The sequence below is a fragment of the Mixophyes fleayi genome, chromosome 3, assembly GCF_038048845.1.
Source record: "Mixophyes fleayi isolate aMixFle1 chromosome 3, aMixFle1.hap1, whole genome shotgun sequence".
Taxonomy (NCBI): domain Eukaryota; kingdom Metazoa; phylum Chordata; class Amphibia; order Anura; family Limnodynastidae; genus Mixophyes; species Mixophyes fleayi.
Window position 1 is genome coordinate 276,292,962 of NC_134404.1, and position 17,273 is coordinate 276,310,234.

Sequence of the window (17,273 nt, forward strand, 5' to 3'; positions counted from 1 at the left end):
AATGCCAATTCAGGCCTGTGTCTTAAACTAGCGGTATAAAGAGGGAGCACTGTAGTTATATACCTATTACGCACATATACATTTTGTATATACACCCACTATTTAAAGTGGACAATTTACAATATTCAGTGTATAATAATGGAGGGGTTAATGGTAAATGTTGTTCATAGATCCATGTCTGACAGTATTGTGTTCAGCTAATGTGTCTTCTTACACTTTATGTTGTTTCAGTTAATTCTTACCATATGCTTCTTTATTTTACCGTGTGTCCAATGAGGTTTTTTTTAAGCACTTTTAATTGCATCAACTGCCAAATTCAAGAAGTATGTTTACTGAAAAGGTTACTTCCTATGGGAAATGTGTTTTTGTCCATTAGCACCTGCGGTTCTGTAGGTTCTTTTGAGAGGTCAATAATGAAAAGCTGCAGCTGCACCACAAGCTTGATCTCCACGTGCAGGTTTATTATGCGCCCCCTCTGCTCTATACATGAAAATATAAGGACATATATGCTATCTTCTGTACAGGCAACCATTTCCCAGACAAATAAAGAGCTGGCATTGTCAGACTACAGAAAGTAGTCGGAGAGGCGTGTGTAAAATATCCAACTTTTGGCTTGTAACTACAACCGTGAAATGCAAACTATTTGTATGTACAGTCTCTCTCCAGACAAGCTCAGTAGCCTTTGTATTACTTGGTATTGGAAGCTTGTGATATGTGCTTGTGAGTTATATATACTACAGTATTAGGACAAGATTGCAGACCTCTATTGTAGACTAAAGATTTACTAAAACTCTGATTTCTGGCAAGTAGCAGTACACGTTTTCTGATCGAAGGTGTTATATATTTCCATACCATCCAAGTCGTTAGGCATAATCTTCCTTAAAATGTATCTGTGGTCTGTTCGGACAGACCAAATAGCACAGGCAAGGTCATTTCTGATGTTCAGGCCGAATGAACATTTTGCAACAGACCCAAAAGATGATGCTGACTAGATTCTCAGATCCGTCCAATCAAATCAGATTATTATTCTGTGATGCAGACCCAGATGTTTTAGGCATACAAATTTCACAATGTTTGGGTCAGTTAGGTCTGAAATAATCAAATTAGCTGGTGAAATATGTATCGTCAGCTTTAAAGTGCTAAAGCTACATCTCCAAGCTTTCTGCTTTAACTACGTACCTTTCGCCCTACTTGAAATTACAAGTTAATCAATTTCCCCAGGCCTTGGAAAGGATAGAAACCTACAATGTCAATTTATTTAAAAAAAAGGCATTTATCAAAGAAAAGCACATACAACCTCATTTAGAGGCGTACAATTCTGCATTGTTTTACTGCACATACACAGAATTTTTTTTTTTTTCCATGTAACGTTCATTCATAAGTTACTATGCCTGTAGAGGAGGATTGGGGGCATGAAAAGTATAGTAAAGGTGTGCACACATAATTTTGGCATGCCCCTTTGATTCGCAGTGCAGAAAACAGTCCAGGGCCCTGTCCACAAGTATCCAAAGTGGTTTTGCTCGGATTGGCTATTGGTTTCTTAAGTATAGACCCCACACGGGATATCAATTAAAGTTAATTCTGTTTCACCACTCTCCAAATATAAGTGATGACATTACTAGTTACCAGATAAAAGGATATATTTTGCAGGATATTGTACATATATTCATGTAACGTGCGTTACATGATCATCAAAATAAGATCTGAAACAAATGTACTTTGTGATTCATTTATTTGAGAGAGAGCCTGCATAGTTTTAGTATTGTACCATTGCTCCTCTGTAGTATTTTGTTGTCTGTTTAGTGCCTTTAGAAATGTTCTTGATTGATTGTCTTTACAAACAGCGTCAAATATTCTGAGCTAACTGTACCAACAACTTGTTCACAGATCTTTTCAAGGAAGTTTCTGGAGCAGCAGATACATGTGACCAGAAACAACTAGGATTACTATTACACGATGCTATCCAAATCCCACGGCAGCTCGGGGAGGTGGCAGCTTTTGGTGGGAGTAACATTGAGCCAAGCGTCCGCAGCTGCTTTCAGCATGTAAGTAATGTTTTATTAAACGTGAGTGAAAACTTGGGTGCTGTTTGAAATTATGTTTAATTACAAATACTATAGACAATATTTAACATGTGACAACTGGGAAACAAGTCTGGTTAAAATGTAAAACATATGGTTTACCAACATTTAGTACCTGATTGGAGAGGGCATACTAGGATTGGATGTGAGTGTCACATGATCGACTCAAATCTTATACTGGGGATGCCCTCTTCAGTTGGATACACTTGACTGTTGCCAAGTCCCCCAGCCAATTAACACCCTCGCATGAACTATGACAGATAGATAGCGCTCTCTATCTCTCTCTGTCTCTCTCTCTTCTCTCTCTCTCCCTCCTCTCTCTCATAAAAAATGCTCAGTCTTTTTACATTTTAGTGTAGCAAACCCAGCAATGTTACCCTGAAACTATTTCACAATCACTTCATTAGGAATCCAGTATGTTTATATGGATAAAATTCATTTTCTTCCCTAAAGATGAATAATACCTAAATAATTATCACTTTTTTAAGACAACCGGTAGGTACCGTTGCTTTACTTATTTTAAAGTATGGAAATTCTCATGTAAGATTCCTGCCTTTAAGGTTTCATCTTGGACAGCTGGAACAGTAACTGTGTAGAAGTCATTAGTCTGCTGTAGGAAATAACATGTGACAGGTTTCCTGGGATTTTTTCCCCCATGTATAGTAAGTGCCACTTATCTTCAGGATCAGTTTCTAATTGCATTGCTCATGGCTCCCACATTTGAAGGTCTTCACATAATAATACAATTAGGTCTGTCCTTGTTTAAACAGATGTATGGCGGTTATTTTATAAGGTATCATCTCTTAGGAAACTAAGTAAAGTTTCTGTTCATCAGATCTGTCATCTTTTGTTCATAACGAGTATGATGACAGCTAAAAATTAGTAGTTTACCAATGTCTAAGTCAGTTGGTATTGAACTTTTCCTTGTCGTGAAATTATTTTGCTAGATATTTTGTAGCACTAGCTAGCAACCAGCTATTTCATGTCTCTTACTCATGTAATCCTAGTAATTCTTACTGTTTGCTTATATTTGGGGTCTTTTCTAACTACTGTATACTTATGTGCTCACTAAATTAACTTTACATTAGTATTAAAATTACAGCTCTAGTTTTGCTCTGCGCTTAATATTAAACTACTCGTGGAAGTAAGTAAATAAAGTGTATGTACTTCATAATTAATTATATTTCTCTGTGCACAATAGTGTGTAACATGTATTTAGCAGCGTAAAAGCTTAATTCACGCCATCCCTTGATATGCTCTCAGAGCTCATGTGTGCTAAATATGTTGACTCACATGTTGGGATACTACCCTACCAGGCTCCAGCTTGTCCTTTGCACACTGCACTGAGATTCTTATCTCCTTTCGTAGAAAACCTATTGGTTAGGTTAACTTATAAACTTAGCTGTCATCTCTCTATCAAACTGTGAATGGACTTTCTGCAGAAACTCCTTGTTCCATGAGGGCTTATAAATTATTGTAGTCTTTGTCCTTATACAAAGCACAAAATATCCCCTGTGCAAAATCAACTTTTGTCCTACACCGCTCCTCACCGCTAGTGGGCTTAAATTTATGCCAAAGCTCATGGATTTGCAGACCAGTATGATGACATTTGTGAAGAAACTGATTGGATGTATAGGCAGAGTGGGGGCATTTCTTGCAAAGTACAGAGTAGATGCATTGGTGCGTCTGGTTTTGCAGAGCAGTGCAGAAACAAGATCAGTGAAATTAGATATAAGTTATGAAGACGGTGAATTTTTGATTTACAGCTAGTATGGCTTTAGGGCTCTAGACTACATACAATATTTATATTACAATATGTCTTACTTCTCATAGAAAGGAAGCACCTTAGCATAAAGTCTTTGGCTGATTTGTAAATGATCAAAACTGTTGTGATCTTTGAGGCTCACCCTGTTTATTCTATTAGTTGTCTTACCATTTCATTACATGGCAAGTATATGCACTGCAGCCATGCAGCATATGTATTTCATATGTCTCTAGACTTACACTTATGATCTAGTAATCAGAATTACATCAGATACATTTTGTTATTTCTCTGTATTTGATCTCAAAGTATCAATGAGTATATTACATATAAAATAAATAAATATAATAGTATTCGGCTATGCAAATTGTAAATACAAATTGTTATTTGATTTAATTTTTAATAGTCGGGTTAAACATGTTGATAATTATTTGGAGGAGTTAAAGTTTGAATCGTGTTTGTATTTATTATTATTTTTTTTTAAGCTAAATAACAACAAAAAACAGTTGTGAATCTCTGATATTTCCTTTTGTACTCCATAGACAGACAATGTATATTTGCATAATATAGGAATTAATATATCTCTTAATATAGCATGTAATGGTAATAAAAGACAACAGTTTATTTGTGACACTGTCCAGGCATAATGCCAGAGGTCATTTGCTTTTGTAGTGATCACAGTTGATATGACTCAGAATATTCCTTGATCTACATTTACAGGTACATAGTTCCTTACAATGAGTTGCGACAGTGTAATTTATATGAAATACCCTGCTAAGGGCATTAGTCACCAGTTTATTAGTTAGATTTATAATCAATGCTTCTAGGCAAACTATATCCTGAGTCCCGTTAAGATGTAATACACCTGGATATGAAGAGCGACTTATATGACCAACTAGAGTTATTTTTCTCATGTTCAGAGATGCTAAACTGCTAGCTTTAAAAAACCTAATATATGGCTCTGTATTCAGCTGTTGAATAACAACTGTTTTAACCTTCCGGCATCTTTAGTTTAGTGGCCGTCATACCCTCCTGACACTTTTACTAAGTAAATTGATTTATCTAACTAGCTTTAGTCTGTGTTTTTCAGCCATACATATATATTATCAAATGCAGTTGTTTGTTTTCGTTTCCCTGTGACATGATACAACTCTTCTGTGCTTTACATTGGACACAATTGAATTCATAGAGAAACTTTCTGTGGTATCCCAGGATCGTGAAAATAAATAATTCTGTCTCATTATAAATGGACATATCTGAAAAGCACAGAGGAGGAAATCTAGGAGTGCAAAGCAATATTGCATAGTTACATAATAAGGTTGAAAAAAGGCAGAGGTCCATCAAGTACAACCTTTTGTAAGCTCTCCTTATGTTGATCCAAAGGAAGGCAAAATGACCTGCACCCAGTGTGACAGATGCCAATGTAGCCTCAAAGAGGGGGGGTTCTTCATGACCCAAAAATAGCAATAAGGTATATTAGCTTCATAAATCTATAATGTCCCCAACTAATTATACTCATAGGTCCTCATTTAGAGTCGGACGCAAAGTCCATTTCAGGCGCATCCTGCACATTTCCACTTATGGGGCATGCGCAGTAAGCAACAGCTCCTTGCAGTCCGCCTGCTTTTCAGACACAAGTGGACACTGCGACAGCTTTCATCTCGGTACGAGGGAAAGAGTGGAACACGGAGTTATGTAGGTGTGACTGTGAATAATTCAGCTACTATGGGCATCCAGCTGCAAAAACTACCCAAGGCGCAGGCAGAACACACGGTAAACAAAACTGAAAAAGTGCGACAGGATCAGGTGGCGCAAGTTGTTAGCTAGCTGCAGGAACTGGTTGCAGCTTGGTAGAGTATAACAAGTGGGATGCAACTGGGGTTGCATGCCACTAGAAATACCCTACCAAGCTGCGGCACACTCCCACTCCTACTCTTTCATGTAAGTCTAAGACGCACATTGCGTCCGACTCTAAATGAAGCCCATAGTGTACAATATATTTAGTAAAAGTTGCAGGGGTCATATAAAAGACAGCAAGTTAAGGATACCCGAGGGTGGAAAACTGTTTAAACACTATATACATTTGCAGTCTTGTTTTTGTTATATAGTTATATAAAAGCATGCTCCCTTCCATGCACTTTGCTTCTAGCTCTATATGCAGCAGTAAATTGTTTTGGCAGGAGAGAAAATTTTGCATGCAAGTCAGAAATGCTGTTATAGGAGCCATGATAGAACTATTTGTTTTGCACACTTTGTGCACAGCTGCACATACATATAAGCATTGAATATCAATGTTATGACAGACGACTATCAGCAAAGACAATTTATCTGCAAATGGAGAAATGTAAAACAGTCTGAGAGCACATTGTGGTCTAATGTGCTGTATTGTGGAGTTTTCCTCTGTATTCACTATAAAATATGCATGCTCTCAGTTTCCACTGTGTTGCTTCTCTTTGTGTTTTATATCACTCTAAAGTAAAAATGTCACTTGATGTGCATGGAATAAAATGTTTAATCTCAAATGTGTTTATAGGAAGTTAATGTAGAGAAATAGGAGCTATACCTATAACACAATATAAAATATTTCCACTAGGTGAACCTATTCTAATGTCACTTATTCAGCGTTTCTATATTACCCATGTTGCCCACACACTGAGGGACGGCCGCTGACAGGAGGGGCAGCGGTCACCTTCTTCTTACCTGTGTAACTCTCCTTTCATTTTGATTCATAAGAGCTTGCACTCCATATTAATGCTGTGTCAACACTGCAAGCTTAGTTAAGGTAAAATAAGGTAGAATGTAAATGTGTACGCCAATCATAGCTATTACCTGAGATGCCAGATTAAAACTCCTAGGCTATTTAGTTTTCAGAAGAAATGCGCAAACATCCTGCACTTTCATCACTTTTGGCAGAATATCAAGTGTAGTTGATGTTTAATTCATGCACTCGCGTTTAATTTTGGTACATTAGTTTGTAATTGGTTTGTTTTATAGCTGCAGCTCTTTAGATTGTGAATTAACATTTCACAGCATTCTGCCCACTTACAAGGTTTCTTTTTGTATACACATAACACATTCTGCTCTGGTAGTAACAAACTGAATACATAAAAGTGCATGTGATGTGACATTATTGACAAATCTGATTGACAGCAAGAGATCCTTCACTCAACTAGCAGCTACAGTTTATCTATAATATAAATGCCTAGTGGCGTGTGTTAGTCTGTCTGTGTGTGTGTGTGCGGAAAAAATAAAACCAAGCTGCAGCGCCACCTGCTGGGCGGAGTTATACACTGACCTACTAAATTCTTAGTGTGTGTGGAAAAAAAACCTCAGAAAGGGCTGAAGTTTGGTATACTAAGATGTTTTTAATTTGTTAATTTAATTTGTTAATTGTTAAAAGTGTTTATAAAGATTTAAAATATATATATATATATATATATATATATATATATATATTTCTTGAAGGAGAAGTGACAGTTGGGAGTGGTTGGTGGTTGCCGGGGGTGACAGTGGGGAGTGGTTGGTGGTTGCCGGGGGTGACAGAGCGAGAGGAGTGTGATACTCAGGACCGCTGAGAGAGATCCCTGTGTCTGGATAGACATCTGGATAGATGTGGCGATGAAAATGAAGGATGAGGTGATGGAGAAGAATGATGAGGTGGTGACATGTGGACAAAACCACGTTAAAAAAGGGCGCTTGCATCGGGAAGCAACGCTCTTCCCCTGAGGAGGCCTGGCCTAGCCCCAAATGCATGACAAGAACCTTTTTAACACCTTAAGTAGCTTGATTTGACTAGAATGCATGAGTATCATGCACGGGTTAACTTGTAATATATATTGCTGTAAATTAGCTCAATCAAGGGATGTAGATAACTGTTTATGCTTATTTTGAATGTTACTAACATAGAATTCACCATCCTATATTTACTCAAACCTTCAATGATGAATAACATGAAATTTAGAATAAAGATATAGAGTCCATTAAATTGAAGGCCATATTCTTCAAAGATTTTAAACTCACACAATATTGTTTTGATTGTTATAGCTGATTCATTATCATTACAAGATTCTTTAGAAGATGTTTTGTAAACAACTAAATTGAACACATATTTGCAATTTATTATATGAAAATGTATTTCATGCTTTGATTATATTTATTGTTTTGTTATGGTCTGCTCAATAGACAGTTTCATATGTTTTTAGCCAGTGACTAAATATTTCCCTAGACAGGATTAGTCAATACACTAAAGAAAAGAGCCAACCTGTCAAAACAATATAATGAGACGCTGTTATTTTTGTTAATGAAATACATAGCATGATTCAGGGTTTTATTTCATTTTTAATCTACATCACTTAACTTGTAATTCTGTTCGATGCTTAGAAAGTGTGTTTGTCAGTCAAGACACATATATCACATTATGCTATTAGTACATTTAAAACCTTTTAAATCTGTGATTTTTAGTGGTTGGGGACATTTCATATTGTCTACCCATGTCAGCATAGTAATTAATAGCTCAGGAAATGACTATTTAACTGATTTGTATTAAACTTTGATTACCGTATTATAAACCTATTCATTTTTGTTCTATAATATAAACTATTTCTAATAAATGGACATTTCTCTACAAGGCTGAAAACTCACCTCATCGTCATCGTTGGTCTTTAATATTTTATGTATTGCAATGTATGTATAGTGTTTATCATGTTATACAGTTACTGCAACTTTTGCAGTGCAATTAGGATCCAGGGTATAAGTAGATTTTTTTTTGCATGAATGTCAGAAAAATTTAAAAAAACAACGCACCCCTTTTTGGATGAACGGAATTAAGTATAACAGTACATAGACAAAATGTCTTTAATTTTTAAGCCGTTGTACCGTAATAAACTTGTAGCTGTGTTGCTTCAAGTCTGTCATAACATAGTAGCACGGTGGCCTAGTGGTTAGCACTTCTGTCTCACAGCACTGGGGTCATGAGTTTGATTCCCGACCATGGCCTTATCTGTGTGGAGTTTGTATGTTCTCCCCGTGTTTGCGTGGGTTTCCTCCGGTTTCCTCCCACACTCTAAAAACATACTAGTAGGTTAATTGGCTGCTATCAAATTGACCATAGTCTTTCTCTGTGTGTGTGTGTCTATGTTAGGGATGTTAGACTGTAAACTCCAATGGGGCAGGGACTGATGTGAATGAGTTCTCTGTACAGCGCTGCAGAATTAGTGGCGCTATATAAATAACTGATGATGATGATGAATACATCCTAACTCTACCTGGGATATATTGTATATTGGCACTAGTTATACCTTCTTTTTTGGTGAGCTATTGTACTGGCAAGTAGACAACACAACTCATACATTTAATAATATAATTAGTGGTGTTTTGTATTTGCCTTCATAGAGACGTAAATGTTTTCATCAGGAGCACAAATTGGGATTTACCTGTCCAGTCACCCGCTCACTGTTGCTGTGCATAATGCCAGTTTTATGGCTGCAACTACCAAACACAACTGTAGTGATATGATGGCCATTTCCTTCTCCGACATGCGGTAGGGAACAGCTCTGTGTTTACGGACATCATACATCTATTTCTGTGCATTGACATCCATTTATATAGGTATGTACAGGGCTTGCTGCGTCAAGTTGTGGTGATTGTGGCAGAACTAATGGGAATAGTTGGCTGGCATTCTACTCTGAATGGGCATCAGCCACGTACCTGTTTCTGTGGCCAACCACAAACATAATAATTGGTTAATTTTAGGAGAATAGTTGTAATTAAGGGGCCAAAAATTATAGCAGACACAAATTTAATGTGAGATCATGTTTAATTTGTGTCCTATCAGAAACAGGGTAAGAATCTCTTGTGTAATGATTATTTGTTGGTAAAGTTGCATCCTGAGTTCCTAATACTGCTTTATGTAATTAGGTTCATGCATTTCTACATTGTGTAAACATATTTTTCAAGAGAGAACATTGTTCTCTTCTTCCAGTAACCCCTCCCTCAGCGCTTTGATTACTCTCTGAAATTGATTTCCTGTTTAAACAGGGATTTATTTCAAAATTCTTGTTTTTCTTCCACTTTTCACATATTGCGGATTGCCCGAGAACCATTTTTAAACATTAGTGTTCTTGTATCTTCCCCTTTGGGAAGTTGGTACATTTATATCAGTGTACCGTGTGCCAAATAAGGTTACATATTCATAAGAGAGGCATTTCTCCATGTAACTATTAGACTCCACTTAGGGTTCATGTTTATACCTGCCTGTCTGATTCCTTCCCGTCAGTGCCAATTTCCTATAATGTACTCATCCATTAAACTGATTTAAAGGTCTGATCACCTCCGTGTGGATAATGTAGGGTAACCAGATGTGAGACTCCTGTCTGCTTTCTACCTAAATAAATGGTTTACCTAATAAAAACTAAACATTCATAATGATAATAACAATAACCTAATAGATGGGTGATGTAAAAGGAAAAGAAACACATGACAGTTAGAACAGGTTATTTATTAATACAGAACTGGGGTCTTTTGGTCGTCTTGGGTTTTCATTTAATTTTGGGACATATTTGGACCGGAAGTCCAGTTACCCTGCAAGAGAACAAATACATAGACTTAGACATGGCCGAACAAGATGGAAGATTGGTTATATATCACAGTGTTTTATGTACTGAGGGAACTTTGAGCTAAACAAGACTTCTGACTTGTTCTCTGGGCTATCTGACCACTGGGGCAATGTTGTTCTGTAGTTTATGGAAAAGTTTCCATGTTTCACTGGTAATAATAAGCTGTGTCACATCTGTCTCATATTAATGAGTAATCATTTTAGACTGCGCCATATAAATAAATATAATAATATTAAATATTTAAAAAATAATTCTTCAATTGTGCCCTATTCTTTCCATTACTCTCACCGTAGCTCATCCCACTTCGGTTGAAACACTTGGCGTTTTGCGTAACTCTCTCTCTTTACCGCCTGGATTTTAGCTGCTTGTTCTTTTACCCCTTTTTCTCGCTGGATCCTGGCATGGAAAAATAAGACAGGACAATTAGATGACCTGCACCCAAACATCAATACTCTGTCACACCTGCTGTCATCTGGTTTAGAAAAGATCCTATTGTCCATACCTTAAAATCCTTCCAATATCTGCCTGGAAATTTTTATACTCTTGGGCAAATTGTTCACGTTTTTGTTTCATTTTGATATCCTGAAGTTTGACTTCTATTTTCATTGTGTCTCTTTCCCTCATTATGTACGCTCTGTCCAGTTGTTCATAGTCTTTTTTTATTTGGAGAGCATCCTGGAATATAAGAGGCATCAACCAACAGGTAGTGTCAGTTCTTTAGACAAACACATGATAGTATTCTAAACTCACAACTACTAAATGCATCATGCTGGAGAAAAGAACCCTCAACTGGGACTACCAGATACATCTGTCCTTTTGAAGCATGTTTGGTTACTCTTCAAGATAATTACTGGATGGCAGAATAGACCTTTATATGAGAAATATATCATGTAACCACAGGCCATTCCCTCTTACAAGACTTCTCTGATGCTGCTCCTGTCCTCTGGAATTCTCTCCCTTTTTTTTTCACAAGCTTCACAATCTTTACACTTCCCTTTGGTGAACTCCCATATCGCATAGCTAAACCGTTCTCTGCCCATCCCTACCATGCGCCACATAATGTCCCATTCATATTATGTGTACTATATCCCTTAATCTAGAATATTCTCTGCTGCCATCCCCAAAATACATATTTATAGGACAGCCAGTTCACTAAATAGTCATGAGCACTCCCAGTATTACATCCTGGCTCTATCCATCATCATCATCATCATCATCAACATTTATTTATATAGTGCCAGCAAATTCTGTAGTGCTTTTTAGCACACACACAGGACACACACACTCAACACTTGTACCTTCTGTATTAATTCCTTGTTTTCTCTTATACTGTAAGCTCTTGTGAGAAGAGCCCTTACATTCTATCTCTCAGCTTATGTTACCCTGTTTAGTGATGAATGCATGTTCCATCTCTCTACTATTCTGCACTGTGGTACATGCTGACACTTTATAAATAAAATAATAATAAATATATGGGGTTCTGCACCCCTACTGTGAAATATAAGGAATAAGAAGTCACAGAAGGGTTCCGCTGAGAAGAAGTATATGTTACAGTAGTGGGTGCATTATTCCTATTAGTACATGGGTAGTAGTTCTTCACAATGAAAATACCAATGTTAGTATTTTTATTACCAATTCTACTGTGGTGTAAAGAACTTTTTAGTTTGATTGTATGAGTTGTGGGGCTGGGTTGAGGGTTAGGGGTGTTTTTGTCTTTAATGAGAGAAAAGAAAACTGTCAGACAGTTCAGCAGAGCTGTGTGTCAGGTCGCTGCATGTATTGTGGGCAGTGCAATGTACAGCTTGGGCATATTTGATGGCTGAATAGATTAGTGAAGCAGAGAAGTAGCAGCTGTTACTTAAACACAGGGGAAATCTGTGAAGTAATAACCAAGTGACTCCTGTGCAGGAGAACAAACTTCTGGGATGCATCTTTCAGATCAAATAAAAAGAATGTCACCATTGTTAGAGCTCATCAGTGCAGGACACGATTGTCTGCTCAGCATATGAATCTACAGCGATATCTTATACGTGGAAATTCTGTCTCAGCACAAGCCTGTGTCACATTCTAAGACCTAGTGGGTAAAGCATGACTCAAAGGGGTCTATGTAAATTACATGTGCAGAAGTCTGTTTTCCTGAATAGGAGTAGCTAATTTGTATGTTGTCTTTTGGGAGTAACTTAAAGACCTTCCTAACTCCTCTTATTGCTTTACTAAAACATCTATGAGAAATGTGTAATGACCACTTGTTCCTTAATGTACAATATAATGTTACAGTATAATCTCTCTTTGCCTCATTATGACGGTGACTCTGTGACAAGTCTCTCTGCAAGCATTTGAGAATAGATTCTTACCACGATGGCCTTTTTTGACCTTTTCATATAATCCAACCACTTTTCCTCATTTGTAAATGGGAGTAGTTTGGCGATCTCTCTCTCCCGGGGCAAGCTGCATATGGGGTAAATAGGTTTTATGTTATACACAGTCATACATAGAATTTAAATGGCTATACAGGCAGTGAGTACAGCAATAACAAGCACAGGACGTGTAATGTTACAGGCTCAGCAGTGATTTTTCCCCTTCATGCTAAAGCCATACCTTCCAAAATTGCATAATATAAAAACTGTCTCGGGCCCATGCCACTTTAATGTGGTTGTGGCCACACCCCTACTCTTCAAGGCCACACCCTTTCTGCATGCCAGGGATCCCTACTCTCCCACGAAAAGTGTTATTTGTGGGTTGTGGTCTGGTCTTTAAACAGTAAGAGATCATTTATGAAAGTGTAAAAGCGCTGCGCACGCAAGCTGCTATTAGACACAGATAATAATCAGACTCTTCCCTCACTGTGTGCAGCGTAGCCAGCATAAAAACATACATCTTTAGAATAAACAAATAATTGTGAACAGAAGACAGATATAAAAGCTTCTAATTCCTTTTGTAACCCTTCTCCAAGAGTGATGAGATCATGTTATACATTTTTTGTGACACTTTTGCATTCTGTATGATTGTAATAAACCAGAGCAAGAATGCATAAGTGTTACACACAATGGTTCCACCCAAAAAATGCCTACATTGACCCCAGCCCCCATCATTTGACTTCACTGTCCTGGCCCTACCCCCAATTATTTACAAATGTGCACTTTTTATATATCCACTATCATACGGCACTTACGTGAGTTCCGGAATCATGTCCTGTGTAATAGGGCCAGGCTTGTAGTGGTGCAGTGGGGCAAGCTTCATGATGCGCTGCCCCTCCTCAACCAAGTCCTCCGGTAGCCTGATTTTTGGGAGTTTCTGATGGGAAAGGAGATAAGCTGCACTTTAATACATTCATCTGGAATTTAGCAAATCAATTACTTATTCCTTATACTTATTCATTTAGGGAAAGTATTATATATATATATATATATATATATATTAAGGGAGACTATTATATGTAGACACTAATGCTACTCCTCCCACCTGGCAGAACAGTGAGTGTATCATGTTCCTATCACAATGTCAGACCTGTGTATAAATTGCTATTAACTGGTATTGCTATGCTTGGCAGAATTAGATAGCTACATTTTAGTGTGAATAATTGGGTGAAAGTTAATTTGGGAAGAATCATGGAAAAAGTTTACTGTTCTTATTATTTGTCCATATAAGGCCCATGAAATAAAACAGTGTATATTTCAAATCTAATGTATTCTCATACCACCTAAAGAAAGCCCTATCTGTTTTGAACCGATAGAACTGTTACTAGTGTAGACTAAGGAATAAAACATGTATAAAACTGGCAGATCAGTAAAATGTAAGAATTGGTCATGAATGGGTCAACACTCGGGATAAGAAGGTAGAAGTACTAAGAGTAAATTATCTACTGATCAAAGCATAGAATAAATAGGTTAGAGCAGCAAGATGTGTAACCTGTAAGGCGGAGGTAGCGTTATGTAGAACATCTTAAGTGGAGAGATAACATCACTTACCACTACTTGTGACATGTCAACTTCAGGGTGTTAAATTCGACTACTATCTCTCACCTCTCGGTAAAAATATCTCTGACAACTATAAACTGCTTCCTCTCAACACCAGATACAACTCAATCTAACAAAGATTAGCCAGTGATGAGCATGTGGTGACTCTGTGATGTCTTAGCATATTGTGATGTCATCAACCCAGGAGAGTGAGAGGCTGATGTTATAACATGGTGCAGTTATCACACATGTGGTTAACACATAGACACATAGTAACCAGTATTAGGTGAGGGTAGTTGTCCGACAGTATTTTTAACTCTTTTATTTATAAATAAATAAAAGAGTTGAAAATAAATTTATAAAATCCACCCAAAACATATAAAATCCACAACATTCCTTCTTTAGTTTACCAGGTCATGCATTATATATGGCTCTTATGCTTTATGGGGCTCACGTTGAGTTTAACACAAACCGCGTTGTTGGCGTGCAATACACTTTCTTACATCTGAGCATGCGCATAAACCACACGTTTCTCAACTAATACTTTTTGCTCTTGCGCGTAAGTAAAAATGCGTATTATATGCCAGCAACGCAATATGTAATCAGCGTAACATAAACCTCTCTGTGTACACCAGTGCAAGAATGTGTAAATGATGGTCACCCCAAATACCTACAAAATGTGTCTTCCCTGCCTTACCTACCCCATTTTTAAATTACCTACTGCTCAGAGCATAGAATAAATAGGTTATTGAAAGGAGCAAGATACGTAACCTGTAAAGCAGAGGTAACGTTATGTAGAACATATTAAGTAGAGAAATAACATCACTTACCACTACTTGTGACATGTTGACCTCAGGTGTGTAACAATGATCTGCTACTTTTCACCGCTGGATAAAAGTACTTCAGGGTGTTAAATTCGACTACTATCTCTCACCTTTCGGTAAAAATATCTCTGATAACTATAAACTGCTTCCTCTCAACACCAGATACAACTCAATCTGACAAAGATTAGCCAGTGATGAGCATGTGATGCCTCTGTGATGTCTTAGCATATTGTGATGTCATCAACTCAGGAGATTGAGAGGCTGATGTTATAACAATTATCACACATGTGGTTTAACACATAACCACTATATATGAAGCTTGGTCAGTTAGTGATAATTTGACGAGTGGAATTAAATGTTTGATTGGTGGCTGCAGGTCCCAGTACATTTGTGGTCATTACATTATGCTTTAAGCACTAATAAAAATGGGTGTGTTTCCTGTTCCTGTGCCCCAAATTATTAAATTGGTGGTTCCACTAAAAAGTGAGTCTCACTTGGGCTAATTTAAACACAGAAATAATTGTTCACTTTGAGGAACAGAACTTTTTTTTTATTAAAACAGTTAATGAACCATCAAATCATACAATATGCTGCCAAAATAACCCCCATAGAGAGTAAATGCCTAGCAAAAATCAGGTCTGCTGTAGAGAATCATGTTATGTCTGATAGCAAAACTGGATGTAAAGTAGCTGGCGTCTCACTGTCCACTAATCATGGGTTCCAAGGGTCCTTGGGTCTGACCTGCTTACAAAATATATACCCAACTGTCATAGTCCTACTTTAGGGGGAACAAGCCCAGGTTGTCTTATGCTGGTGCTGTGTATTGATTTAGGGGGGATAGGGGTGCATGTGTTTTTAAAGATGTGAAAGACACGGAACCCATCATTCTCAATATTTGAAGATAATGATCATCACTGGATGCAATTATTGATCAGATACACGTTGATAATAATAACTGCTGTATCCTTGCTCCAGATGCATATACCACACAACATTAAAACTACCTGCCTTATGCCGCCAAAATATCTCTGACCCGTACAGACATGGACTACACAAGACCTCTGAAGGCGTCCTGTGGTATCTGACACCAAGTCGTTAGCAGCAGATCCTTTAAGTCCTGTAAATTGCGAGGTGGGGCCTCCATGGATTGGACTTGTTTTTCCAGCATATCCCACAGATGCTTGATCGGATTGAAATCTGCGAAATTTGGAGGCCAAAAAGTCAACACCTTCAACTCTTTGTCATGTTCATCAAACCATTCCTGAACAATTTCTGCAGTGTAGCAGGACGCATTATCCTGCTGAAAGGGAATACCATTGCCATGAAGGGGTGTGCTTGATCTGCAGCAATGTTTAGGTAGGTGGTACGTGTCAACGTAACATCCACATGAATGCCAGGATCCATGGTTTCCCAGCAGAAGATTGCCCAGAGAATCACAATGCCTCCGCCAGCTTGTCTTCTTCCCATAGTGCATTCTGGTGCCATCTGTTCCCCTGGTAAATGTCAGGCTTTGGAGAGCGCAGAGGATTCAAGATGCTCAGAAACCACTAACTGATATTAGTGCTGCTGAACTAGGAGGTGAGAAGTCTAACATACCCCAGATGTTCCCACTGGAAAAGAGTTTGCTGACACCCGGTTGTCACTGGCTTGTAGAGGTGGATGTTCTTCCTCTGCCTGGGGCTCGTCTTTCTATGGGCATCTTTTCCAACAAAATAATTTGCAATGTCTTGCCCTAAATTATTGCCCAAAATCACCTCATTGGACATTCCTGCCATAACTCCAATTTCCACCAAGTTGTTACAATGGCCCAAATGCAACTGGACTTGGGCTGTTGGAATCTCTGCCCATCCACCATCCTAACATTAAAGTTCTTGTTGAGGATAATTCTTCTGGAATCCACCAACTCGGGCCGTACCAGGGTAATGGCTGCCCCAGAGTCCCTAAGTCCTTGGGCTTTTCTGCCATCCACCCTTACATGTTGCAAGTGCCTGTAAAGGTGTCCTCCTGTTGTTTGCCTCAGATCTAAGCCACACCTC

General features: G+C 37.9%; 1 protein-coding gene across 7 annotated transcripts in view; it reads left to right on the forward strand.

Annotated features, from left to right (window-relative positions):
* Positions 1 to 17,273, forward strand: part of UTRN (utrophin) — a 541,342-nt gene that overhangs the window by 487,969 nt on the left and 36,100 nt on the right. For all 7 annotated transcript variants that reach the window (XM_075203650.1, XM_075203649.1, XM_075203651.1 and 4 more), the window contains one exon: positions 1,888 to 2,045. In XM_075203650.1, coding sequence (XP_075059751.1) covers positions 1,888 to 2,045 — 158 coding nt within the window. The remainder of the gene's footprint in view (positions 1 to 1,887; positions 2,046 to 17,273) is intronic.